This window comes from Oryctolagus cuniculus, chromosome 2 (assembly GCF_051225735.1).
Source record: "Oryctolagus cuniculus isolate XC-2025 breed Fujian yellow rabbit chromosome 2, ASM5122573v1, whole genome shotgun sequence".
Taxonomy (NCBI): domain Eukaryota; kingdom Metazoa; phylum Chordata; class Mammalia; order Lagomorpha; family Leporidae; genus Oryctolagus; species Oryctolagus cuniculus.
The window spans coordinates 192,129,317-192,156,601 of record NC_142868.1 but is presented as its reverse complement, the minus strand read 5'-3'; the positions used below and the strand labels follow the sequence as shown (position 1 = coordinate 192,156,601).

General features: G+C 41.4%; 1 protein-coding gene across 2 annotated transcripts in view; it reads right to left on the bottom strand.

Annotated features, from left to right (window-relative positions):
- The window catches only part of NBAS (NBAS subunit of NRZ tethering complex), a 459,817-nt gene that overhangs the window by 349,496 nt on the left and 83,036 nt on the right, over positions 1 to 27,285 (bottom strand). For both annotated transcript variants that reach the window (XM_070069748.2, XM_089327834.1), the window contains one exon: positions 5,748 to 5,876. In XM_070069748.2, coding sequence (XP_069925849.2) covers positions 5,748 to 5,876 — 129 coding nt within the window. The remainder of the gene's footprint in view (positions 1 to 5,747; positions 5,877 to 27,285) is intronic.

The window sequence follows — 27,285 nt, the reverse complement described above, 5'->3', positions numbered from 1 at the left end:
AGTCCTGGCTCCCGGCTCCGGGCTTTGGCCTGGCCCAGCCCTGGCTGGTTTGGCCATTTGGGAAGTGAACTAGTGAATGGAAGAGCTGTGTTCTCTCTGTCACTCTGTGTTTCGATAAATAAATCTTAAAAAAATCAATAATTATAAAGTATGAGTCCAATCTTCCTATGACCTATAAATCTGATCTTTCAAATAACAGAATGTTATTAAACTAACTAATGACACACCAACTATGGTGGGAGAAAAATGTGCACAGAACAGACTAATAAATCAGTTTTTTTTCACCTTTCCTTTTACTATTTAATGTATTTATTTACAGTTAGAAAGAGCATGGATATCAGAGTCTAAGAGATATGAAACCAAATCTCAGCTCTACTGCTTACTTGCTGTATTATCCCAGAAAACAGTAACTGGTCATTATGTAACAACTGATTTAACCATCAGAATAAATTCTGTAAAAGCTACATGAATACTGTGTAGATATACTTTTAGCCTACACAGCTATCTAAGTTTACAATAAAGGCATCAGAGACACAAGAATTCTGTGAAGAAGAGTTCTGTGAAGAAGCTGAGGCTTCAAGGAGGTGTTTATGATGGAATGAAGTTTCAGAAGGTATAGTAGAGGCCGGCGCCGCAGCTCACTAGGCTAATCCTCTGCCTGCAGCGCCGGCACACCAGGTTTTAGTCCCGGTCGGGGAGCCGGATTCTTTCCCGGTTGCCCCTCTTCCAGGCCAGCTCTCTGCTGTGGCCAGGGAGTGCAGTGGAGGATGGCCCAAGTGCTTGGGCCCTGCACCCCATGGGAGACCAGGAGAAGCACCTGGCTCCTGTCTTAGGATCACGGTGCATTGGCCGCAGCGCACCGGCCGCAGTGGCCATTGGAGGGTGAACCAATGGCAAAGGAAGTCCTTTCTGTCTCTCTGTCTCTCTCTCACTGTCCACTCTGCCTGTCAAAAAAAAAAAAAAAAAAGGTATAGTAGACAGAAACAGGGAGCACAGAGGGGTGGGCCCAGGGACTAAAGCAGTGTCATGATCAGATAGAAGAGATGACAGGTAAAAGAAGAGTTTCCATTTTCACCATAGCCTTAGGATTAAAAAAAAAAAAAGGATAAAAATAAATGCCTTCCATGTTCCCAACTTTGAACCAAAATTTATTTTGAAGCTCATACTGCCTGGGTCTCAGGGGCAGACTCTGTTTGCGGTAGTCTCTCCACGTGCAAAGCCACAGCGTGAAAAGGCAGGGACAGCCAGTCACTGGTCCGTGGCATGAGGAACTGAAACAGGCAGTGTGCTAAGCTGCAGTGGGAAGAGCAATCAAAGCAGGATCTGGTTCAGGAGCTATAGCTGAACCATCACAACCTTGGAGAGGACACCACAACCTGCACTACATCCTTAGTGACAACAACCACGCCACGGTTTTCAGTTTTGTGCAAACTGAAATCTCACATTTCCTATAATGAAATACTGGAGGAAATAATGCATACCAGTCAAATTGGAGGAAACTATCACATAACACCAAAAATGTTTAATAGGACATAGATAGCACTAAATTGAGAATCAGGTTGCATTCTCTAATTAACAAATGCCGTATCTGAAGACTGGCTGGGAAACACAAAATCAGTGCCACCAGAGGTGGATGCTCGGTAGTCAAGCCATAGCAGCTCCTTGTGAACTGCCCTTTGAAAGCCTCAAGGTATTTCTGCTCGGAGACGCTCATAAGGCTTCAATGGAGACAAGCTTCGAGCCTGAACTCCTCTCCTACCACCATGTACCATTGTCCATTTCTGAAATCCCTTCTTTTCCTGTTCCATCAATTTCCTGATTGCATGTTTCAAACTACTAAGATAATTATGCATTATTGGATTTCAAGATTTTTAAATAAATTCTGAGATTTTTAAATTAACATCAATCATTTATTTGAGAGGCAGAGAGCGAGCTCCCACGTATCTACTGGTTCACTCCCCCAAATGGTGGCAGCAGCAAGTTCTCATCAAGCTGAAGCCAGGAGCCAGGAACACACTTTGGGTCGCTCACGTGGGCAGCAAGAACTCAATTACCTGATTCACCACCTGCTGCCTCTCATGGTGCGCAGCAGCAGGAACCTGGAATCAGGAAAAGAGGTGGGGCTGGCACTCAAGCCCAGGCACTCTGATACGAGATGTGGTGCACCAACTGGCAGCTTATCTGGCAGACCAAACATCTGTTCCTAATGTTCTTACTTTTCAGTAGAGCTACTCTAACATCAAAGAGTAATGAATCATAATGGCATTGATTGGAAACTAATGACCAAAAAAAGGAAAAATATATCTAACTAATCAAAAAGTTGGAGGTATGCCAATAAGGAGCAAAATAGAATGCAATTTTTCTTTACAGGCCAAAAAAAAAAAAAAAAGGTTGTCTAGAAATCCAGTAAACAAAAGTACAAACTAATCAATTTTGTTGTAACTCTTATACTGAACATATGACATTCTAAGATACTCACAAGAGGAAATATAAAGAGTGCTTCAGTAGTTTATCAATATTTCTACTAGGTAAGTCAAAATTATTTAAGAAAACAGAAAAGAGAGGGGGAAATGTCTTTTTTTTTTTTTTTTTTTTTGACAGGCAGAGTGGACAGTGAGAGAGAGAGACAGAGAGAAAGGTCTTCCTTTGCTGTTGGTTCACCCTCCAATGGCTGCTGTGGCTGGCACGCCGCAGCAGGTGCATTGCGCTGATCCGAAGGCAGGAGCCAGGTGCTTCTCCTGGTCTCCCATGGGGTGCAGGGCCCAAGTACTTGGGCCATCCTCCACTGCCCTCCCGGGCCACAGCAGAGGGCTGGCCTGGAAGAGGGGCAACTGGGACAGAATCTGGCACCCTGACGAGGACTAGAACCTGGGGTGCCAGCGCCGCAAGGCAGAGAATTAGCCTGTTGAGCCACAGCGCCAGCCCAGAAAATGCCTTTTTTATTCAAAGTTTTTACCATTAAAAAAATGTTGCTCAAATGTAAAATTTCCCAGATACAGAAAGAACAGGATCTTTCCAAATAAAAGAAACTGAATACTTTATCACCAAAAACTGCTGTGAAAAATAAATAGCCTATTTTGGAGTAATTATCTAAATAATGTCTTTATTTTGAATATGGATACAAAATACAGAACTAACACATCATCCTTTAGGAAGTATAATATGAATTATATTCCATGTAAATTAACTTTTTTTTTTTAATTTTCTTTATATGACAGACAGAGGGACAGATAGAGATCTCTAATATGCTGATTCACTCCCCCAAATACCCACAATAGTTTGGGCTGGACCAAGCCAAAGCGAGGAGCTGGGAGCCCAGGGTGCATCTTCCACGTGGGGGTCAGAGTCCCAGGTAACTGAGTCACCACCTGCTGCCTCTCACAGCAGGCATCAGCAGGAAACTGAGCAGCAGCAGAGGCAGGACTCAAATATAGGCAGCCCAAGAAGAATCCCAACTACTCTACACGCTCAGCAGGTGCAAGTGGTGCTGTCTGAGGGTCCCAGCTAAACACATTCAATAGTATTAAAGGGGATCCTCTCCACTTGGAGAGACAAAAAGTCAGTCAAGTTAGCTGTGATTTCAGAGCAAAGAGAAAGAATGTTCCCTGTGTTTTGCACCAAAGGATGTAGGCTGAGGACCACCTCTTCTATTTAGAAGAAATCCAGATCCAGGGAGAAGTGGTAGGTCAGTTTGCACATCATTTCAAGTGGAAGGCAAATGGTAACAAAGAGGGAGAGAAACTACCTAAACCTGTGTATAAGATAATAAAATAAAAAATTAAGAATAGCTACTACAAATACATTTAAATCTGTGAGTAGAGTAATAAAGTACAGAGCTACTTTCTCTCTTCCTCTGCTTTTCTACAAAAGCATGCTGTTTGCTTATTAATACATCTCTTAACCAGGACATTGATCCATTCAGAGCACTCAGGAAATACAGTCCAATCTCAACAACATGAAACTACCCACTAGAGGCAGGTGTTAGCACCAGCAGTTAAGACACCGCTCAGGATGCCCATATCCCATATCAGAGTCCATGGGTTCAAGTCCTAGCTCCACCCTCCACTCTCTACTTCTGCTGCCTACTAATGTGCACCCTGTGTGGGATCAGGTAGTAGATGGCTCAAACACTTGGGAGCCTGTCACACAAATAGGAGAACCAGACTGAATTCCAGGCTACTGGCTTCAGCCTCACTCAGCCCCAGCTCTGATATGGGCATTTGGGAAATGAAACAGCACGTGAAGATCTCTGTCTGTCTGTCTGAGTTTCTGTCTCTCTCCACTTCATTCAAATAAAATATATATATACAAATTTTTAGAAAAATATATCTACCAGACACGGATATGCCTAAGAGGTAGAGGCAGTACAGAGGGAAGGAAAATTAACCCTTAAAGAGTTGAAATGCAGGGGTCAGTGCTGTGGCGTAGTGGGTAAAGCCACTGCCTGAAGTGCCAGCATCCCATATGATGGCCAGTTCAAGTCCTGGCTGCTCTACTTCCGATCCAGCTCTCTGCTATGGCCTGGGAAAGCAACAGAAGATGGCCCAAGCCCTTGGGCCCCTGCACCCACATGGGAGACCCAAAAGAAGCTCCTGGGTCCTGGCTCCTGGCTTCGGATTTGCGCAGCTCTGGCCATTGCAGCCAATTGGGGAGTGAACCAGCAGATGGAAGACCTCCCTCTCTCTCTGCCTCTTTTTCTCTCTCTGTGTAACTCTGACATTCAAGTAAAATAAATAAATCTTTTTGAAATGCAAACTAATCAGAGAGTAACAGCTTTATAACATAAGCTATACCCAGCTGAGTCAAGTTTTTTTTCAAGCCTTCACTCCGTGCTAATACCTGGCTTTGTATGAACAGAATTTACTTTCCTTTTGTGAATTTACATTATAACAGTAGTTGATTCTACTTGTAATGAAACAACAAAATCACCTAATCCTTAAAACATGGCATTTTGGGCCCATGTTGTGTAGCAAGTAGAGCTGCTGCCTGCAAAGCATAGGATGTTGGTTCATGTCTAGGCTGCTCTTTCCAATCAAACTTCTTGCTAATGGCCTGGGAAGGTAACCCACATGGGAGACCTGGATAAAGTTTCTGGTTCCTAGATTAAACCCTGCCCAACCCAGGCCAAAACAGCCATCTAGGGACTGAACCAACAGATGAAAGATATGGAAGATATCTCTCTCTCTCTCCCCCCTGTTCCCTTCTCTAACTCTGACTTTCAAATAAATAAAGCTTTAAAAAAAAAAAAAAAAGGCATGGCACAAAAAAAAAAAAAAATCAAAGAATTCTTTCTGTATCTCTTAGCTACCCACTTCTGAGTGAAGAGAAGGTAACTCTCTTCAAGCCTTAAGTAAGCACCGGATTCCTAGCACTGCAAGATTGGGGGGAAAACCATATCCTCTTTGGGAAGTTGACCCTTCAAATCCTTGGTCAGAGTGACTTGTTGAAATGTTAAAATCTACATTTGGTATTTTGGGAATGTCAAATAGGAAAAAATTAAAGGTTCAACGAGCAGATTACTGTCAGTATTCAGATTATTCTGCACTACATATTAAAATCAACACATAGTATTCTTCTTTTTCCTCAGATACTGATAGTACAATTAACTAAAAGGACAGCATTGGAATGATCAGAATATATAACAGCTGTGTGCTACAGTAAGCCATCAACAAAATGAAATTAGTATTGCCAGTACTCACCCTTTACTACAGCATCATGCCAAGTATAGTCACAACCAAAACACACACCTGCTCATGTTGACTCCACTCTCCCTGTTGCTTCAGAGATGGGATGGCCCAGATGCTCAGTTTCCCAGAGAAGTGAATGGCGGCAAGAAGGCTCCCATCTGGAGACAGGCTCATCTTAAAGATTCCATCCTACGGAAGAATCATAAGTTCAAAGCAAAGGACTTGTGGCTGAGAAAAACTACGTTCAGAGTTACGTGACATTTTTTAGACTGCCATGCTAAAAAGGACCTTGAGTAACTAAGGGTTCTACCAACTTCATGTCTCCAGAAATGTGCACTGGCAGAGAAACTGGAGTCCTGACATTAAGGAGTTTGTCATCTACTTTATCATGCTATAATTTACACATAACCCCAAACCTAAATATGTAAGCATTATAAAAATATTTCTTCTTATATAAATTCCCTGAATTCTCCATTCATTTCATGAATTGGTCTAGGCTAGATTGTGAATTCTTCGAAATCTGAACCCACATTTTTATAAATCCAAATGCACACAATGCCCAGAAAATGCTATACATCATAGAAGGACCATAAATTCATACTGTAAAAAAGAAGGCAGGGGGGAGGGAAGAAGAGAGAAAAAAAGAAAGGGAGAAAAAAATCCAACAATGATGAAAACAAAAGAAGGCAAAAGGGGAAAAGGTCCTGAATTTAAGACACACTTGAGTTCTTAAGATTTCCCAAGGGCCAGCATAGCAAATAAAGCTGCCACTTGCAACAGAGGCAGCACATCTGGGTGCCCAACAAGTGGCTGCTCCACGTACAATACAGTTCCCTGGTAATGTGCCTAGGAAAGCAGCAGAGGATGGATCAACTTCTTGGGCCCTTGCACCCATGTGGGAAACCCAGAAGCTCCCAGCTCCTGGCCTTGGGCCAGCCCAGCTCATCCCTGGCCATTTGGGGGAGTGAACTAGTGCATGGAAGATATTCTGTCTCTCTCTCGCTCGCTAATAAATAAATAAATCTTAAAAAAATTCTAAGATTTTCCAGACATGTTGCCAAATTATCTATTTAATGGAATAGGCTGTTATCACAGAACCAAGAAAATTCACAATACACTGATTTTACATAGCCAACCTAAGATAGAGAGGAAAAGGTTTATCTTTGTAGTCTTCCTTATACAAATCATCTGTCTGTCCTTTCATACTAGAATACCAGGTTTACTTAGCTGCCACAAACCACATGAGCAGAGATGCCACCCATCTACCATCTACCAGAGACATAGAAGCACCAAACACTAACTGGACATTTATTTCCCACTCAGGCTTTTATTAAGGTAGCCTGCTCACAAAGAAATAAAACACAGACCAAAAAAATGATAGCCAACAACCATGTTACTCCTGAACACTCAGGAAATCTGGCAATATAGGGCCCATGCCCCTAAAAGACAATAGAACTAGGGGGCAGATGGTCCATTAGAAGAGTCAGGAACTTTCCAGATCTCCAAAGTCCCCTTTCTATTATTGTGCCAATATTAAAGCCAAATACCAGCTACAGAACTGAAAACTAAACATGACTATACTGAAGTCCAAAACTATTACATCCGGCTCAAATTACTAAGTGATATTATCCATATGGTTGCTGTAGAAAACTAAGTCCACAACTCTCAAATAGCCAAAGCACATGAAGCATCTAACACAAACACAACGATTTCTGAAGGTCAAGAACATTATTGTATGGTGGCTACATGAAAACTCCTTTCTTCGACCTAAACTTATTTTAACTGGACAGGACTACCCCAGAATTCTGGAATTAACTGTTAAAAGAAAGATTAAGGGGCCAGCGCTGTGGCACAGCAAGTAAAGCCACAGTCTGAAGTGCCAGCATCCCATATGGCTTCCGGTTAGTCCCAGCTGCTACACTTCCAACCCAGCTCTCTGCTATGGCATGGAAAGCAGTGGAAGATGGCTCAAGTCCTTGAGCCCCTGCACCCGTGTGGGAGACCCAGAAGCAGTTCCTGGCTCCTGGCTTCGGATCAAAGCAGCTCCAGCTGCTGCAGCCAACTGGGGAGTGAACCAGTGGATGGAAGACCTCTCTCTCTCTCTGCCTCTCCTTCTCTCTCTATGTAACTCTGACATTCAAATAAATAAATAAATCTAAAAAAAAGATTAAAATACAAATGCTATAAAAAGAGAAATAATACAAGCAAAAGTACATCTGGAAAAATGAATAGTTCTGTTCCTCTTTGATGCAGACACAGGGAAGGACAACCCCATGATACTACATAAGGCAGGCCTCGGAGGCATGGATTTGTAGTAGTTAACAGAAATCTCTGGAAAGTGGTTCTAAAAATGGTACAATAGAAACAGGACGTATGGGGCAAAATTAATATTTAAATGTTAAATCACACGGGGCAAAATTAATATTTAGGGGTAGAAACTACACACCTAAGATAAAGCCATGGGAAATTTGCAGAGGAAACCCAGCGAAAACAAAACAGTCCAACACTCTTTCTTGATGAAAACTCTAAGCAAATTGGGAATAGAAGGAACATTTCTCAACCCAACCAAGACAATTTATGACAAACCCATAGCAAGCATCCTATTGAACAAGGAAAAGTTGAAAGCAATCCCACTGAGATCCAGAACCAGACAAGGGTACCCACTCTCACCACTGCTTTTCAATATAGTCCTGGAAGTTTTAGCCAGAGCCAATAGACAAGAAAAAGAACTCAAAGGGGTACAAATTTGGAAGGAATAAGTCAAACTATCCCTTTTTGAAGATGACATAAGCCTATAGAGGATCAAGAAGACTCCACTAACAGACTATTGGAACTCACAGAAGAGTTTGGAAATATAACAGGATATAAAATCAACACAAAGAATCAACAGCCTTTGTATATGCAGACAATGCCACAGCTGAGAAAGAGCTTCTAAGATCAATCCCATTCACAATAGCTACCAAAAAAAAAAAAAAAAAAAAATCCTGGAATAAACCAAGGATGTCAAAGATCTCTATAATGAGAATTACAAAACATTAAAGAAAGAAACAGAATATACAAAAACAATGGAAAAATCTTCCATGTTCATGGATTGGAGGAATCAATATCAACAAAAGCAATTTACAAATTCATGCAATACTAATGAAAATACCAAAGACATTCTTTGCAGATATAGAAAAAATGATACTGAAATTCATATGGAAACACAGGAGACCCCCAAATAGCTAACATAATCTTATACAACAAAAACAAAGCTGGAGGCATCACAATACCAGATTTCAAGACATACTACAAGGCAGTTATAATCAGAACAGCCTGGTATTGGTACAAAGCCAGATGGAAAGAGCAATGGAACAGAATAAATACCTGAAATCAATACAAGCATCAACAATTAAGTTTTCTTTAACAAAGGAGCTAATCAATCCCTGGAGCAAGGACAGTCTCTTAAACAAATGGTGCTGAGAAAACTGAATCACCACATGAGGAAGTGTGAACCAAGATCCCTCTCTGACACCTTTAACCAAAATCCACTCAAAATGGACTAAAGACCTAAATCTATGACCCAAAGCCATCAAATTATTAAAGAACATTGGAGAAACCCTATAAGACATTGGCACAGACAAACGTTCTTAGAAAAGATCCCGGAGGCACAGGCAGTCAAAGCCAAAATCAACAAATGGGATTACATCAAATTTAGAAGCTTCTGCACTGTGAAAGAAACAATCAGCAAAGTAAAGAGACAACCAACAGAATGGGAGAAAATATTCTCAAACTACACAACTGATAAAGGACTCATAACCAGAATATATAAAGAGTTCAAGAAACTCAACAACAATAAAACAAACCATCCAGTTAAAAAATGGGCAAAGGACTTAAACAGATATTTTTCAAAAGAGGAGACCCAGATGGCCAGCAGACACATGAAAAAATGCGTAGGATTGCTAGCCATCAGAGAAAAACAGATCAAAACCACAATGAGGTTTCACCTCGCCCCCATTAGAATGGCTTTTACACAGAAATCCACAAACAACAAATGCTGCCAAGGATGTGGGGAAAAAGGTACCCTAATCCACTGTTCATGGGAATGTAAACTGGTAAAGCCACTATGGAAGACAGTGCAGAGATATTTCAGAGGTCTGAATACAGACCTACCATATGATGCAGCCATCCGACTCCTTGGAATCTACCCAAGAGAAATGAAATCAGCATATGAAAGAGCTATCTGTACCTTAATGTTTATTGCAGCTCAATTCACAATAGCAAAGACATGGAATTAACTGAATGCCAGTCAACTGAAAAGTGGATAAAGAAATTATGAGATATGTACACCATGGAATATTACACAGCAGTAAAAGAAACCAAAACAAACAAAAAAAAGCCGGGTCATTTGCAACAAAATGGATGAAACTGGGAAACATCATGCTGAGTGAAATAAGCCAGTCCCAAAGGGACAAATACCATATGTTCTCCCTGAACTGTGATAACTAATAGAGCATCTAAAAGGCAACAAGTAGGAAGGAAACTGATATTTTGAGAAGCAATGATTATGAACAGCCCTTCTCTTGATTGCTGAGGAACAGCTTCTTATTCTAGATTTTTGTTTATCTTTTCTTTTCCTTTAAAATATTTTCCTTATCTTTTATCTTTCATATGAATCACTGAACTCTTTACTTAAAATAGTTAACCATATATGTATAAAGTTAACTGAAAATAGATCTTCGTAAAAATAAGAGTGAGAATAAGAAAGGGAAGAGGACAGGGGTGGGAGGGTGCGCACAGTGGAGAGAATTATCAAGATTCAAAAGTTGTAACTGTGAAATGTATGAAGTTTGCAACTGCAAAGCAGTACAGTTCTGCATACATTCCTACGGACTTACTTTTTTTTTTTTTTAATTTACTTGATAGGTAGAGTTATAGACAGTGACAGAAAGAAAGGCATAGAGGCCAGCGCCACAGCTCACTAGGCTAATCCTCCGTTGTCGCTCCCTTGCCCGCAAAGGAACGACACTGCTCGCAGCTTATCGGTCTTCAGTAGACTTTTAATAAGAAAATAACAGCGACAGAGAAAGAATGAAGGGAGGAGAGTGGAAAGAAAAGCACCCTCCTTCATCAGCACACAGCTTTTATACAAAATCCGGCCAATTGCAAGCGGACTCAAGTCCATGCACGGAACACTCCAATCTGCTGTCTGTTCACGCAGTGTGCACGCGTCCTCAGGCCAATCAGATGAGGTGTCACACAGCAGGCCGGCTCACCGCGTGGTCCTCGGCGCCATCTTGTTGTTTACAACATTCTCACCTCCTTTGGAAAGTCCCGACCGTGGGAAAGCATTGCCCTAACCAAAACTAGCAACATCCGCCTTGTGATAAAGACACACCAACAGCTATCAGACCGACCTTGACGTGGGGGCTCCATGGCTGCGCATCCCATGGAGCCCCACACTCCGCCTTGCGGCGCTGGCACACCGGGTTCTAGTCCCAGTCGGGGCGCCGGATTCTGTCCCGGTTGCCCCTCTTCCAGGCCAGCTCTCTGCTGTGGCCAGGGAGTGCAGTGGAGGATGGCCCAAGTACTTGGGCCCTGCACCCCCATGAGAAACCAGGATAAGTACCTGGCTCCTGCCATCAGATCAGCGTGGTGCACCGGCCGCGGTGGCCATTGGAGGGTGAACCAACGGCAAAGGAAGACCTTTCTCTCTGTTTCTCTCTCTCTCTCACTGTCCACTCTGCCTGTAAAAAAAAAAAAAAAAAAAAAAAAAGAGAGAGAGAGAGACAGAGAAAAAGGTCTTCCTTCCATTGGTTCACTCCCCAAATGGCTGCAACAGCCAGCACTGCGCCAATCTGAAGCCAGAAGCCAGGTGCTTCTTCCTTGTCTCCCTTGCAAGTGCAGTGGCCCAAGCATTTGGGCCATACTCCACTGCCGTCCTGGGCCACAGCAGAGAGCTGCACTGGAAAAGGAGCAAGTGGGACTAGAACCCGGCACCCATATGGGATGCTGGCGCCAAGGGGGAGGACTAAGCAAGTGAGCCACGGCACCAGTCCCGTGCAGACTTACTTCTAAGGGTACAGCTTAACAACTTCCCATAGGACGCCAAATTCCATTAAGCTGGCTGATAAAAATAGCAGCTTAAGTGTTATAAAGATCAAATGGATAAGATTAAGTGGTAAAGTGACCAAATAGATAAGATCAAGTGTTAAAGTGATCACAGAAATAGGACTGAGTGTTTGGAAACAATAATAGCAGAATTAAAAAGGTGTGAAGGCTCCAACATGGGAAGCAGTCCATACAGCAGACTCATAGAATGAGAATCGCTTTAGTAGCACTCAGACCTCCTTATCCATACTTAAGGCTTTCTGGTCTGGCGGAAAAGCCCACAAGAGCATTTCAGGCATGGAAAGCTAAGACATTCTGACAAAAAAAAAAAAAAAAAAAAAAATTCTACATTAAGGACCCCTGTGGGTGAGACCCCAGTAGAAAGAAGTGGCCACCAAAGAAGGATGTACTTAATTATTCTTAGGCATTTAAAATTAACTGAAAAGTGATCCCTGTTAAATATAAGAGTGAGAATAAGAGAGGGAGGAGATACACAGTTCGGCACATGCTCACTTGGACTTACCCCTAATGGTGGAGCTAATAACGTGCCAGGGGATTCCAATTCAATCCCATCAAGGTGGCATGTACCAATGCCATCTTACTTCTTAAAGTGATCAGTTTCAGTTCATAATTGATCATAATGAGAGGATTTAATGTCAAAGGGATCACATACACAAGACTAGTGTCTGCTAATACTAACTAATAGAATTAAGAAGGAGAGAACGATGGAACATGGGAAGTGGGATACACAGCAGACTCATAGAATGGCAGATGTCCTAAACAGCACTCTGGCCTCAGAATCAGCCCTTAAGGCATTCAGATCTGGCTAAAAAGCTCATGAGAGTTTCACAGGCATGGAAAGCCAAACACCGTGGCCAAAAAAAAAATGACCTAAATGAAAGATCTCTGAGTGAGATCCCAGTGGAAAGAATGGGCCATCAAAAAAGGAGGTACCTTTCTCTGAAGGGAGGAGAGAACTTGCACTTTGACTATGGCCTTGCCTAAATAAGATCAGAGTTGGTCAACTCAAGAGGCTTCCATTACTGATGCCATAAACAAGAGTGTCAACTTGTTAAGTCAACAACAGGAGTCACTGTGCACTTACTCCTCATGTAGGATCTCTGTCTTTAATGTGCTGTACAGTGTGATTTAATGCTATAACTAGTACTCAAACAGTATTTTTCACTTTGTGTTTCTACATGGGTGCAAACTGTTGAAATCTTTACTTAATATGCTAAACTGATCTTCTGTATATAAAGAGAACTGAAAATGAATCTCGATGTGAATGGAAGGGGAGAGGGAGCGGGAAAGGGGAGGGTTACGGGTGGGAGGGTGTTATGGGGGAGGAAGCCATTGTAATCCATAAGCTGCACTTTGGACATTTATATTCATTAATTAAAAGTTTAAAAAAATACAAAAAAAAAAAAGAGGCTTCCATAGCCTTAGCAGCTCCTGGCAAAAGCCTCAGGTGATTACTGACGTCATAAATAAGAGTGTCAATTGTTAAATCAACAATGGGAATCACTGTGCACCTGCTCCCCACGTAGGACCTCTGTCCTTAATATGCTGTACTATGCAAATTAACGGTAAAATCACTACTCAAACAGTACTCTATACTTTGTCTGTGTGGGTGCAGTCTGTTGAAATCTTTACTTAATATATACTAAGTTGATCTTCTGTATATAAAGATAATTGAAAATGAATCTTGATGAAGAATGGGATGGGAGAGGGAGTAGGAGATAGAATAGTTGTGGGTGGGAGAGAGGTTATGGGAGGAAAAGCCACTATAATTCAAAAGTTGTATTTTGGAAATTTATATTTATTAAATAAAAGTTGAAAAAAGAAATCCTGGCCGGCGCCGTGGCTCACTAGGCTAATCTTCCGCCTGAGGCACCGGCACCCCGGGTGCTAGTCTCCATTGGGGTACCAGATTCTGTCCCAGTTGCTCCTCTTCCAGTCCAGCTCTCTGCTGTGGCCTGGGAAGGCAGTGGAGGATGGCCCAATGGGAGACCAGGAGGAAGCACCTGGCTCCTGGCTTCGGATCGGCGCAGCGCACCAGCCATAGCAGCCATTTGGGGGGTGAACCAACGGAAGGAAGACCTTTCTCTCTGTCTCTCACTCACTCACTAACTCTAACCCTGCCTTTCAAAAAAGAAAAAAAAAGAAAGAAAGAAAAAAGAAAGGAAGAAAAAGAAATCCTTAAAAATACAAAAAAAAAAAAAAAGGAGGAGGATGTACTTATGTACTTTTCTCTTGAGGTAGGAGAGAACTTCCACTTCACTTATGGCCTTGTCAAGCGAATGGGTTCAAAAGGCTTCCATAGCTGAGGCAGCTCAGCTTTGGGTGATCGCTGATGTCATACATAAGAGTGTTATTTGTTAAACAAGAGTCATAGTGCACAAACTTTCCATGCAGGACCTGTGTGCCCAAAGAGTTGTATCATGAGACTTAATAGTAAAACTTGTTCTCAAGAATCGCTTCCTTTTATTGTATTAAATGGAGGACATTATTATATCTCAAAAGTTATAATCATGTCTAAAAGCTCTCAAAAGCTATATCATCCTTGAGTTCTTCTTTAAAGAAAATTAAGAAAGAAGGCAGGGGAGAGAAAAGAGGACGGGGGAGGGGGAGGGAAATCACATTCAAGAATCAAAAACATAAAACAGCCCTTGTCTGAACTGTTGAGAATCAGTTCTCTTTTATTCAGTTTTTTTATTCCATTTTTCCTTTCCTTTTCTTTTTCTTTTCCTTTCTTGGAAAAAACAGTAAAGGGAGGAGGAAGAGGAAGGAAAAGTGAGTGGGAGGGCAGGTATGTTGGGAAAAACTACTATGTTCCTAATGTTATATTTATGAGATACATACAAATTAAAAAAGATATAAAAAAAAAGTCTGTCCATCTGTTAGATTTTACAGAAGATAAAAGAGAAGACCAGAAGGAATAAGACACTTGTCCAAGATCATTCAATTTTAGAAAGCAAAACTGAACTAGAGTACAGATGTCTTTAAGCCCACCCAGCTCATACCCACAAGCCATGATGACAGTGTTTACAGGGTCACACAGCCTTTCAGCAGTCATGGCATCTTCTTCAGTATAATTACGTTCAAGCATAATTTATTATTTTGATCACTTGAGTAATTAGTCATGTATGATTTATATGGTAACTACCCAGGTAAAAAACACTATTAAACAACTCAACTAAAAGTATTCTAAAAATTTATGAATCTCTTTAACAAAAAAAAAAATGTATACTGAATAGTTTAACAACATCAATGTGACTAGGAAAATCATAAAGGAATATGTTAAGTATTCATCTTTTTAAAGCTCTCTTTATCTGCTTCCATCTCTAAATCTCAAGGGGAACAAGACATGCCACCCCAAAATATAGAACCTAAAAATAAACAGACATCAAAATAAGGACTGGGGATAAACATAATATGTGAATTTATTAGAACTGAAATTAAGTGAGGGTTAGAGTAAAGAAAAATATATAATAACTATGTGTAAAATATACATACATAATCAAAAGAAAGTGGGAAGATATAGTAAAGAAAATATATGAGAATACTTTTAACTATAAAACTGTATTATTCTAAGATGGCTATGCATGCAAAAGGAACATAAAGGAACAATTATATGAAATTATAGCATCTATTAAACTTAAAACCAGTTATAACTGGGAAGAAAAAAAAGTAGGAACTCTGTCATCCTGAATCCAAATCAAAATTCTCAAAAGATGAGTACAGATACTTCATCTCTATTAAATACAGAGATGTACATGTAACATCTATTTAGAACATATGAATAGATACACATGTAGAGATAAACACATGAGCATTTATGTACGTATATATAAATACTTATATATTTCTTGTTAACTGAAAAGGCTTAGCAAAAATGCCAATCCTCTTAGCAATGAGTACCCCTAGCAAACAATTCTGGTATTGAAACACTATTTCACACTAAAAGAAACCAGGGAGTTTAGAGATATTACCAAATCAAGATACGAGGCAGAAAATGTATAATTGAATCTTGAATATATATTATCACATCAGACAGCAATGAAGTTATCACAGACGAGGAACTCAGGAAATAATATAAAGAGGTTCTCATGAAGGGCCGGCATTGTGGCACAGTGGGTTAAGCCACCCATTGCAATGCTAGCATCCCATATTAGAGTGTCGGTTCAAATCTGGGCTATTCTGCTTCTGATCCAACTTCCTGCTAATATGTCTGGAAAAGAAGCACAAGACAGCCCAAGTGGGAGCCCAAGATGGAATTCCTGGCTCCTGGTTTCTGCCTGGCCCAGATCTGACTATTGCAGCCTTTTCAGGAGTGAACCAATGAATGGAAGAACTCACTCTTTCTGTGTCATTCTGCCTTTCAACTAAATAAATCTTAAGAAAAAAAAGGCAGAGAGGTTGGCGGGGGATGGGAGGGATAAGGAGAAGGATGGAAGGACAGAGTTTCTCAATGGCCAATATTAAAGAAAAGTATAAGGATCAATAAGGACAGTAAGAACAACAGACTAAAAAACATATCAAAGCATTTAAACATGAGTACATAATGGTATCTGTCAAAACACCACTTGGGAGGAGCTGGCGCTGTGGTGTAGTAGGCTAAGCCTCTGCCTGCAGCATCAGCACCCCATATGGGCATGAGTTCATGTCCTGGCTGCTCCTCTTCTGATCCAGCTCTCTGCCTATGGACTGAGAAAGCAGTGGAAGATAGCCCAAATGCTTGGGCCATGGACCAACATGGAAGAAGTTCCTGGCTCCTGTCTCTCCATCTCTCTCTGTAACTCTACCTCTCAAATAAATAAATAAAATCTTTAAAAAAAAAAAAAAGTCACTTGGGAAGGACAAGAATCAACTCATTATCTTGAAAACTAATAAAGAGAGAATGTCAAGAAAAAAGAAATGACTGTATTAGAATACCACCATCTCTGTGGCCCTTAATGATGCAAGGCATGTAGTTGTAAACATCAAGTACAGCTTATCACCAACCAGATTATGAAATTTATGCTGGGCCGGCACTGTGGCGTAGCAGGTAAAGCCCCGCCTGTAGTACCAGCATCCCATATGGGCTCAGGTTCAAGTCCCAGCTGCTCCACTTCGGATCCAGCTCTCTGCTGTGGCCTGAGAAAGCGGCAGAAGATAATCCAAGTCCTTGAGCCCCTGCACCCAGATGGGAGACCCAAAAGAAGCTCCTGGCTCCTGGCTTTGGATCGGTACAGCTCCAGCCGTTGCAGCCAACTGGGGAGTGAATCAGCAGATGGAAGACCTCTCTCTCTGTCTCTCTCTGCCTTCTCACACAAGAAATGAAACCTGGGTGAAATAACTCTAAAGGAAAGTGAGTCCAAACAATGCACACTTTGGGGAATGAGTGGGTAGCAACTGTGATTGGACAGCTTCCAAGAAGCTGCTTCTGAGGAGCTGGCAGAGTTGTGTTTCTGTCCTGGCGGCTGGTTACTAGATTAAGAAAGTCTGAAAACACCAAAGAGAAACACTTCATACCGACTAGAATTACTAGTCTCAAAAGACAGTTAACAGGTGTAGGCAAGGATGTAGGGAAATAGAATTATCATCATACACTATAGGTAGGAATGTAAAATGATGTAGTCTATTCAGAAAACAGTTTGACAGTTCCTCAAATGGTTAACAAAGAGTTATCATAAGATGCATCAACTCCACTCCGACAGAAATAAAAACATATACACAAATGTATATATATACATATGTTCAAAGCAGCACTATTCATGCTGGCCAAAAAGTACAAACAAGCCATACATCAATGCACTTAAAAACTGAGAAATAAAATTGTGTGTCTGCCATACAATGATTTGCAAAAAAATGAAATGAAATACTGATATATGTTATGACTTAGATGAATGTTTAATCATCATGCTAAGTAAAAGCAGTCACAAAGAACCATATAGTGCATAATTCTATTCACATTAAAGGTTCATGGGGCTGATGTGGTGGAATGAATTAAGTGGCCACCTGCAACACCAGCGTTCCATATGGGTGCCAGTTCAAAACCTGGCTGCTCCATATCCTGATCCAGCTCCCCACTAATGTGCAGAGGAAGCAAAGCCCAAGTACATGAGCTCTTGCATCCATGTTGGAGACCCAAATGAAGCTCCTGACTCCTGGCTTCAGCCTGGCACAGTCTCGGCCATTTCAGACATTTGGGGAGTGAAACAGTGGATGAAAGATGTCTCTCTCCTCCCCCTACCCCCACCACCCGTAACTCTGCCTTTCAAATAAATCTTAAAAATTAAACACACACACACAAACACACTAAATGTTCAGGATAGGCAAATATTTACAAACCAAATAGACTAGTGGTTTCCTAGAGCTGGGAAAATGGAGAGTTTTCGGGGTAAGGATAATGGGGTTCAGAGTTATTTTAAAAAAATATTCTAAAATTGATTTTGGGATGAATGTATAATTATCTGAATATACTAAAATTAACTGAATTGCAAATCTTACATGGGTAATTTGCACTGTAGGTGAATAGTATTTCAATAAAGTTGTCCCAAAAAGTCATCAAATCACACATTAGCTTGATGGAACTGTTTTATACTTTAACAAAAAAAGGAAAGAAGGAACAGTGGGGGAAAGGGAGAGAAAAGGAGACAGGATAAGAAGAGGCACAAAAACAGGCTAAAAGGAATCTGGTTTCATGGCTCACTGCAAAATAGATAACCATGTAAGGCAACTTCGGTATCCCAGTCACTATCCTAGGGGCAAAGTAAAACAGAAGCAGTCCTCACTTCCCCGGGCCATGGAAATGCAGACTAAGCATTCAAATAAACATATAACTGAAAATTCATAGTGGGTTAAGCCACTGCCTGCAATGCCAGCATCCCATATGGGTGCCAGTTCGAGACCTGGCTGCTCCACTTCCAATCCAGCTCTATACTGGATTTCTCTCTGGCCTGGGAAAGTAGCAGAAGATGGCCCACGTTCTTGGGTCCCTGCACGTGAGTGGGAGACCTAGAGGAAGCTTCTGGCTTCAGATCAGTGCAGCTCCAGCTACTGCAGCCAATTGGAGAGCGAACGCGCGAAGGGAAGACCTCTCTCTGCCTCTCCTTCTCTTTCTGTGTAACTCTTTCAAATAAATAAATAGTTTAAAAAAAAAGAAGAAGAAGAAAAAGAACATTCAGATTACTTCTAAGGAGGAAAAAACAAGGGTTGCTGTAAGAAAGAATATCAAACAGAGCTGATGCCTGAAGCCAAGAATCCTGCAAAGAAGTCAAAGGAATGGGTACAGGAAAACTACTCCCCTGAGAAAACACAGCATCAACAAGGAAAAGAACATGGCATCTTTGCTGAAGAACATGATGAGATGAAAGACGACACAAACAGAACAGAACTGATGACACAAGAGGAGTCCACAGAGTAAGGGACAGATAAGCTTATGTGTTTTGGGCAAGGTTAAGAATGTTACCCTTGGGCCAGCGCTGTGGCTCACTTTGTTAATCCTCTGCCTGTGGCACCGGCATCCATAGGGGCACCAGGTTCTAGTCCCACTTGCTCCTCTTCCAGTCCAGCTCTCTGCTGTGGCCCGGGAGACAGTGGAGGAAGGCCCAAGTTTTTGGGCCCCTGCACCCGCATGGGAGACCAGGAGGAAGGACCTGGCTCCTGGCTTCAGAACAGCTTAGTTCCAGCCATAGCGGCCATTTGCAGGGTGAACCAATGAAAGGAAGACCTTTCTGTCCTGTCTCTCTCTCTCTCTCTCTCACTGTCTAACTCTATCTGAGAAAAAAAAAAATATTACCCTTTAAAGATGGTGTGAAAAAAAGAAAAAAAAAAAGAAAAAAGAGATAGAAGAGCGTCAAGATGGCAGAATAGGAAGGGAGCACACTGATAGTCCGGGAAGAGACAGTTTGATAAAAGCGGAGATACTGCAGGTTCAAGGAAGAGTAGGGGAAGAAACAGCAGAGGACTCTTCCGGAACTAGTGATTCATAGTGGACCTGCGTGGACAGCATGGGAGCCCAGAGTTCGGGACACCAGCAGCAGAATCAACACACCAGCGCTGGAACGCGTGGTGAGCCAAACCTCAATAGCCCAAGACACCGGCAGGCAAGCAGAAAGAGGAGACTAGAGGGAACAAGGCTTGAAACCCCATGGGGAAAAGTTCACCAGGCTAACTAGAAGAGAGAGGGAAAAAAAAAAATTGACTGAGGCGGACACAAGTTTCTCTCTCTCCGCTCACCTCTCAAAGGCGAGCAAGACAAAGAGCAGGCACCATCTTGGACATACGTCATAAGCACGGCGACCTCAGGTCTGCACTGGCCCTCAGCCTAGCAGAAAAACCTGACTCTGGGAGGGGCGAATTAACAGGAGATTAGGACCTAGTGAATGTGTGGTGTTAAAGAACTGAGACTGTGAAAAAAGAGACGGTGGGGGAGAGAACTCACGGAATTCACTTGTGAACTCTCCAGAGATGCTACAATTCAGTAACCTTGGCAACCCAGTGGGAGACTGCAGGAGAATTTGAGCCCACACTGAGGGCAGAACAGATTCCCTGTGCGGTTCTTGGGAAAGAGCTTCCGATCTCTGGCTCCTGTGGGTATATCATTCGCCTGCTAACTACCTCCAATTCCATTCAGCTGTGCGGAATTACTTCCCTTTTGAATCAAAAAAAGAAAGAGAGATTTACCATGCCTAACCTGGGAGTGTCACCTTTGGCACACCCTTGACCCTGAGGAACCAAACAGAGCTCTCACGCCTCACCCATCTCAAGCCTCTAAGGCTCCATCAAAAGCAGGCAGTCCACTTAATACAGTCATATTATAACAAGAAAAAACACCACAGCGAGGGAAGAAGAATCCAAAGATATCTCCACAATGCCAAGCAACAAACGCAAAAACCGAGGAAACAAGAATAAGGAAGACATTATGACACCCCCAAATGAATAAGACACCCCAAACCAAGATTATGAAAATGATGAGATGGAAGAAATGCAAGATACGGATTTCAAAATATTTAAGTTAAGAACAATTAGAAGTTTTCAAAAACAAATACTTGAGGTACGGAATTCCTTACAGGACAGGATGGAAAATCTCCTTCGAGAAAATGAAATCTTAAGGAATAATCAAAATGAAACACAGAAACTAGTAGAACAGGAAAGTGTGATAGTGAAGGAAATCAAAATGAAATGAAGAACTCAATAGATCAAATGACAAACACATTAGAGAGCCTTAAAAACAGAATGAGTGAAGCAGAAGAGAGAATATCGGACTTAGAAGACAGAGCACAGGAAAGTATACAGTCAAACCAAAGAAAAGAAGAGGAAATTAGAAATCTAAAAAATATTCTGGGGAATCTACAGGATACTATTAAAAAACCCAACATTCGGGTTCTAGGAGTTCCTGAAGGCATGGAGAGAAAGGATTAGAAGGCCTTTTTAGTGAGATACTTGCAGAGAACTTCCTGGGTTTGGAGAAGGACAGAGACATTTTAGTACAGGAAGCTCATAGAACCCCTAGTAAACATGACCAAAAGAGATCCTCACCACGACATGTTGTAATCAAACTCACCACAGTGAAACATAAAGAAAAGATTCTAAAATGTGCAAGAGAGAAACGTCAGATTACTCTCAGAGGATCTCCAATTAGACTCACAGCAGACTTCTCATCAGAAACCCTACAAGCTAGAAGGGAATGGCGAGACATAGCCCAGGTACTAAGAGAGAAAAACTGCCAGCCCAGAATATTATATCCTGCAAAGCTCTCATTTGTGAATGAAGGTGAAATAAAGACCTTTCATAGCAAACAGAAATTGAAAGAATTTGTCTCCACTCGTCCAGCCCTGCAAAAGATGGTTAAAGATGTGTTACAGGCCGGCGCCGCGGCTCACTAGGCTAATCCTCCGCCTGCGGCGCCGGCACACCGGGTTCTAGTCCCAGTCGGGGCACCGGATTCTGTCCCGGTTGCCCCTCTTCCAGGCCAGCTCTCTGCTGTGGCCAGGGAGTACAGTGGAGGATGGCCCAAGTACTTGGGCCCTGCACCCCATGGGAGACCAGGATAAGTACCTGGCTCCTGCCATCGGATCAGTGCAGTGTGCCGGCCGCAGCGCGCCAGCCGCGGCGGCCATTGAAGGGTGAACCAATGGCAAAGGAAGACCTTTCTCTCTGTCTCTCTCTCTCACTGTCCACTCTGCCTGTCAAAAAAAAAAAAAAAAAAAAAAAGGTGTGTCAAATTGTTAAGTCAACAACAGGAGTCACTGTGTACTTACTTCTCATGTGAGATCTGTCCTTAATGTGTTGTCCAATGTGAAGTAATGCTATAACTAGTACTAAAACAGTATTTTACACTTTGTGTTTCTGTGTGGGTGCAAACTGATGAAATCTTTACTTAATATATACTAAATCGATCTTCTGTAATAAAGATAATTGAAAATGAATCTTGATGTGAATGGAATGGGAGAGGGAGCGGGAGATGGGAGGGGTGCAATTGGGAGGGAAATTATGGGGGGGGGAGCCATTGTAATCCATAAACTGTACTTTGGAAATTTATATTTACTAAATAAAATAAATGCGAAAAATAAAATAAATTTAAAAAAAGAAAAAAGAAAAAGAAACAAAAATGTCAGCTTTTCCTCATCCTGGCTTAGCTCAATTAGTTCAGTGTTTTCTTCACCTCACTTAGTTCAATGAAGAAGCCACTGAAGTCTTCTTTAAGCAAGGAAATGAGATTACCTGATTGAAATTAAGTCACTGAGGTTGCTAAGGAAACTGGCTAAGTATCTACTAAAGCAGGAGAGATGCAAATTTACAAGTGATGGTAGCCACAGAACAACAACAATATGGAAAGAGTCCATGCATACTTGACAGCGGGGTGTTGTTAGATGTGGGGAAGGACAGAAAGTACAGAGAGTAATTCTAGGGTGTCTCACTTCGGCCACTAAGCAGGTTACTGAAGTGATCTAGGAGAGTAAGGAGGTAGGGAAAGGAAGAGGAGAAGCCATCACAGCCTTCGTTCTGGAAATGTTTGATCTGGAATGCCTGAAAGCTGCCTGCTGCAACCGTCAGGTAAGCAAGTGATACACAAATCTGAAACCAGAAGGAAAACAGGCTAAAGATGCCAGCTTGGGAACTGCTGACATCTAAAAGGTGTTTCAAATCTGAAAACAATATTAATACTGTGAGGGATCAGGAATATATTCACATTCACACAATCCACAGCCACAGGAATAAACTTGATTTGCTTGGTCTACTACCTCACCTAGTAACATCTAGTGGATATTAAACTTCCTTTCAATGACCAAATATTTAAAGATTTTATTTTACCAAGATAGTGTATTTCTGTATCGTTGAGAATAACTGAGAATCCACTTTAACAGAAGACATTTTGGTTTTTTGATTTGTTATTTATTTTGATTTTATCTGAAGTAGAGACGTTCCATCCTCTGATTCACTAACCAAACGCCCACAACAGCAAAGGCCGTGTCAGACTGAAGCCAGGAGCTTGGAATTCAGTTTGTGTCTCCCAAACGAGTGACAGAGACCCAGGCCTGAGACAACATCCACTGCCTTCCAGACTGCACGTTAGCAAAAAGCTGGGCGGAAAACGACAGAGTAGCTGAGACTCAAACCCGGGAGCCCCAATATGGTCTGCAGGTGTCCTACACGGCATCTCAACCACTGCTCAAATACCAGCCCCCAGAAGACATTTCACAATGGGATCTTCTGGGGCTAGCTCTGTGGCGCAGCGGGTTAAAACCCTGGCCTGAAGCACCAGCATCCCATATGGGCACCGATTCTAGTCCCAGCTGTTCCTCTTCCGGTCCAGCTCTGTTATGGCCTGGGAAAGCAGAAGAAGACGGCCCAAGTCCTTGGGCCCCTGCACCCACGTGGGAGACCCAAAAGAAGCTCCTGGCTCCTGGCTTCAGATAGGCGCAGCTCCAGCCGTTGCAGCAATCTGGGGAGTGAACCAGTGGATGGAAGACCTCTCTCTCTGTCTCTACCTCTCTCTGTAACTCTTACAAATAAAAAAAAAAATCTTTTTAAAAAATGGGATCTTCTATCAAATTAAAAAAATAATTGAAATTTTATAATTTAATTCCCTCTCCCCTCAATACACATTTCCTCTGATTCTATGTAACCATTCTGACTGTAAGATGAATGTAAATAAAGCCACTGACTGATTAAGTACCTATATATGCTTAAAGAAACCAGGGCACCCCATTCTCTACTAAATTACATTAACTTTGCTCTCTGATGGCCCATAAAAGAACACAGCAGCAATAGAGTACTATTAAAATATTACAGACACTGCATTTCAGCGTACCAAGGTTAGAGTCCCAGCTATGTCACTTGGTATAAGATCTTACTTAATTTTTCTAATCTGCTTCTATAACATTTGGATAATAACACTATACTTTATAGGTTTCTTGTGAGGATTAAAATATAGAGACAAACAGTATCTGGTATATATTTGATGACTTAAAAATGGAATTATTATCTTTTTAAGATTTTTGACTGACAAGGCCAAAATTACATAAATTGCTAAAATATGAACAAAATTGAATTCTCATGAAGTATAACTTGACAGAAGACAGTATCACTAGCTATGGCAATCTATTCTGTTCCATGGAGTATAAACCACACTAATGACAATCCAGCTAGATCAATTACTTGGTGCATTAACATCATTGGATAGACAGCATGAGGCAAAGAAAGATGACAGATGAGAAGGTTATGTATAGTAGACTTTGATTATGCTGTTGCCTTCTGACACTGGAAATTCACTCATGGCCCTTTCAAGTGACTAAATTATCAAGTCTCCTTTTTACCTCTGTCAAAAATCTTTTCCCAAAAATTTTCAAAAGATGCTTTCCTTTTACTTTGTTAAATATCTTGTGTAAAAATGTGATACCAACACAACTGAAATTAATAATATGAACATGGTTTTAACTTGCAATTTTACTTCCTACACTAAACCACTAGCTCAAATATCCATTTAACATTTTCTTAATTCAAAACACTAATGAAAGCCTTCTCCAGGCAGCAACATTTATGAAGAGTAGGAATTGTACCTCCTCTCAAACACTCAATAAAAATTACCTTTACTTTCCAAAAGAGATCTTTTTAATGTTAAGTATCAGATCTGATACTGAGATTAGTTAAAATTGACTCACTTTGTTTAACTGCCTATCATCTATTTAGAATGAAAAATGAGTGATTTACTATTGTCTACACTATTCAAATATACAAGCAATGTACAAATGAAAGCGTTTAATTCCAGTGCACAGAATCATAATGTTCTAAATTGCTACATATTCTTAAGAAAAGAATTCTGTGGCCCAAGTACTTGGGCCCCTGCCACACACATGGGAGACATGGAAGAAGCTCCCGGCGTCAGCCTGGCCCAGCTCTGGATGTTGGGCCATATGGGGAGTGAACCACTATATGGAAGTTACTTCTAAGGTCAGTATCATAGTATAGTGGGTTAGGCCTTCGCCTGTGACACAGGCAGCCTATGAGTGCTGGTTCAAGTTCCTGCTCCTCCACTTCTGATCCAGCTCCCTGCTAATGCGCCTGGAAAAGCAACAGAAGATGGCCCAAGTCCTTGGGTCCCTGCGCCCACCTGGGAGATCCAGAAGAAGCTCCTGGCTCCTGGTTTCAGCCTGTCCCAGCCCCAGCCATTGTGGCTGTCTGAGGAGTGTTATCAACAGATGGAAACTCTCTCTTTTTCTCCCTCTGTCTCTCTCTTTCTGTGTAACTCTTTCAAATAAATAAATAAATAAATCTTAAAAAAAAAAGAATTCTGATATCACTAAAAGGTAAATTTATAAGCACTGCTCTTCTAACATTTCACAAGTACTCATGGAACACTACACATTCAATAAATAAATACTGTGGTGTAGCAGGTAAAGTAACCACCTACAATGCCAGTATCCCATATGGGTTCTGGTTCCTATCTCAGTTGTTCCACTTCAGATCCAGCTCAGATCCACTTCAGAGCCAGATTCAGATCCAGATCCAGGCTGCTAACAGCCTGGGAAAAGCAGATGGCCCAAGTATTAGGGTCCCTGCTATCCACGTGATAGACCAGAATGAAGCTCCTGGCTCCTGGCTTTAGCCTAGCCCAACCCTGACTATTGTGACTATCTGGGAATGAACCAGCAGATGAAAAATACCTCTCTCTTTGTCTCTCCCTCTCTCTAACTCTGACTTTCAAAAAAATAAAGCGCACATTGGCAGCACATACACTAAAATTGGTACAAATAAATAAATTTTTAAAAAATAGCTATTACAAGCCAGGTACTGTTTTATACTCCAGGGAGTCATCAATGAACAAAACAAAGATAAATCCCCACCCTCCAGGATTTAGCAGATAATCTCACCCAATGTAGTTCACATGTATGATCTCCAATTAAGAGAAAGTCATCCTCAAATGTCTAATTATCAACATGAGACAAAAACACTGTCAAAATATGAGGAAAAAAGCCATAAAAAGAAATTGTCTGACCCAGTATGTTTTATAAAAAACATCAATAATTCTGAGTATTATTATACTCCTTAAAATATGTATCAGAAAACCAGAAGATTATTTAGTGCCATAGAAGTTTGGGGCATACTAAACCACAATCCTAAAGGAACATGTCAAACTGCTAATTATTAGTTCTATGATTATGCCTATAAGAAAGCTATAAGAAAATTAGTAAATTGATAACAGCTGCCAGCACTATGATTTATCGAACATCAGCAGTACTAAATACTATCCAGGCTGTAATACTACCCAAGCTCAGTATTGCTACTTTATATCTGACAAGTACATAAAAAGTCAGAGGTAGAGAGATCTTCCATCTGCTGGGTCATTCCCTATATGGCTCCAATGGTCAGGACAGGGGGCAGGTCAAATTCAGGAACAAGGAGTTTCATTCAGGTCTCCCAAGTGGGTTGCAGGGGCCATCTTCCACTGCTTTTCCCTGGCCATTAGCAAGGAGCTGGATCAGAAGAACAGCTGGGACTTGAATTGATGCTCATATGGGATGCTGGAGTCATAGGTTTTACCACAACACCACAATGCCAGCCCCAACAATATGGTTATTACATAGGAAGGTATATCGTTTTCAAAAAAATACCAGTAGTTAAGAACACAGTTTAAAACAGGAATATAATTGTTGCCAAAATTAAGAGGTAAAATAGATTATTCTTTTTGAGATAATAAGTAATTTATGATGGTGGCTACCAGTATGTGCACCACAACCTGGCTTCTGATTCTCTGTCAGACTAAGGGTCTGAACAAAGGCCAAACACAGAGGATGGGGGCAAAAAAAAGGGCTGGATCACAAGCCAAACTCAGATCAAACCTATCCCTGAAACTAAATAAGTAAATTTACAGAAGCCAAAGTTTCTTCATCAATAGAACAGGCATCGTAATGCCAGAAATGCATGCTTCCCATGAGATCACATGCAAGTTCAAAAGTGTTCACAACAATAAAGACTTCTTAGATAATCTCTAAGAGCCCTTTCATTCAGCTCTAAAATT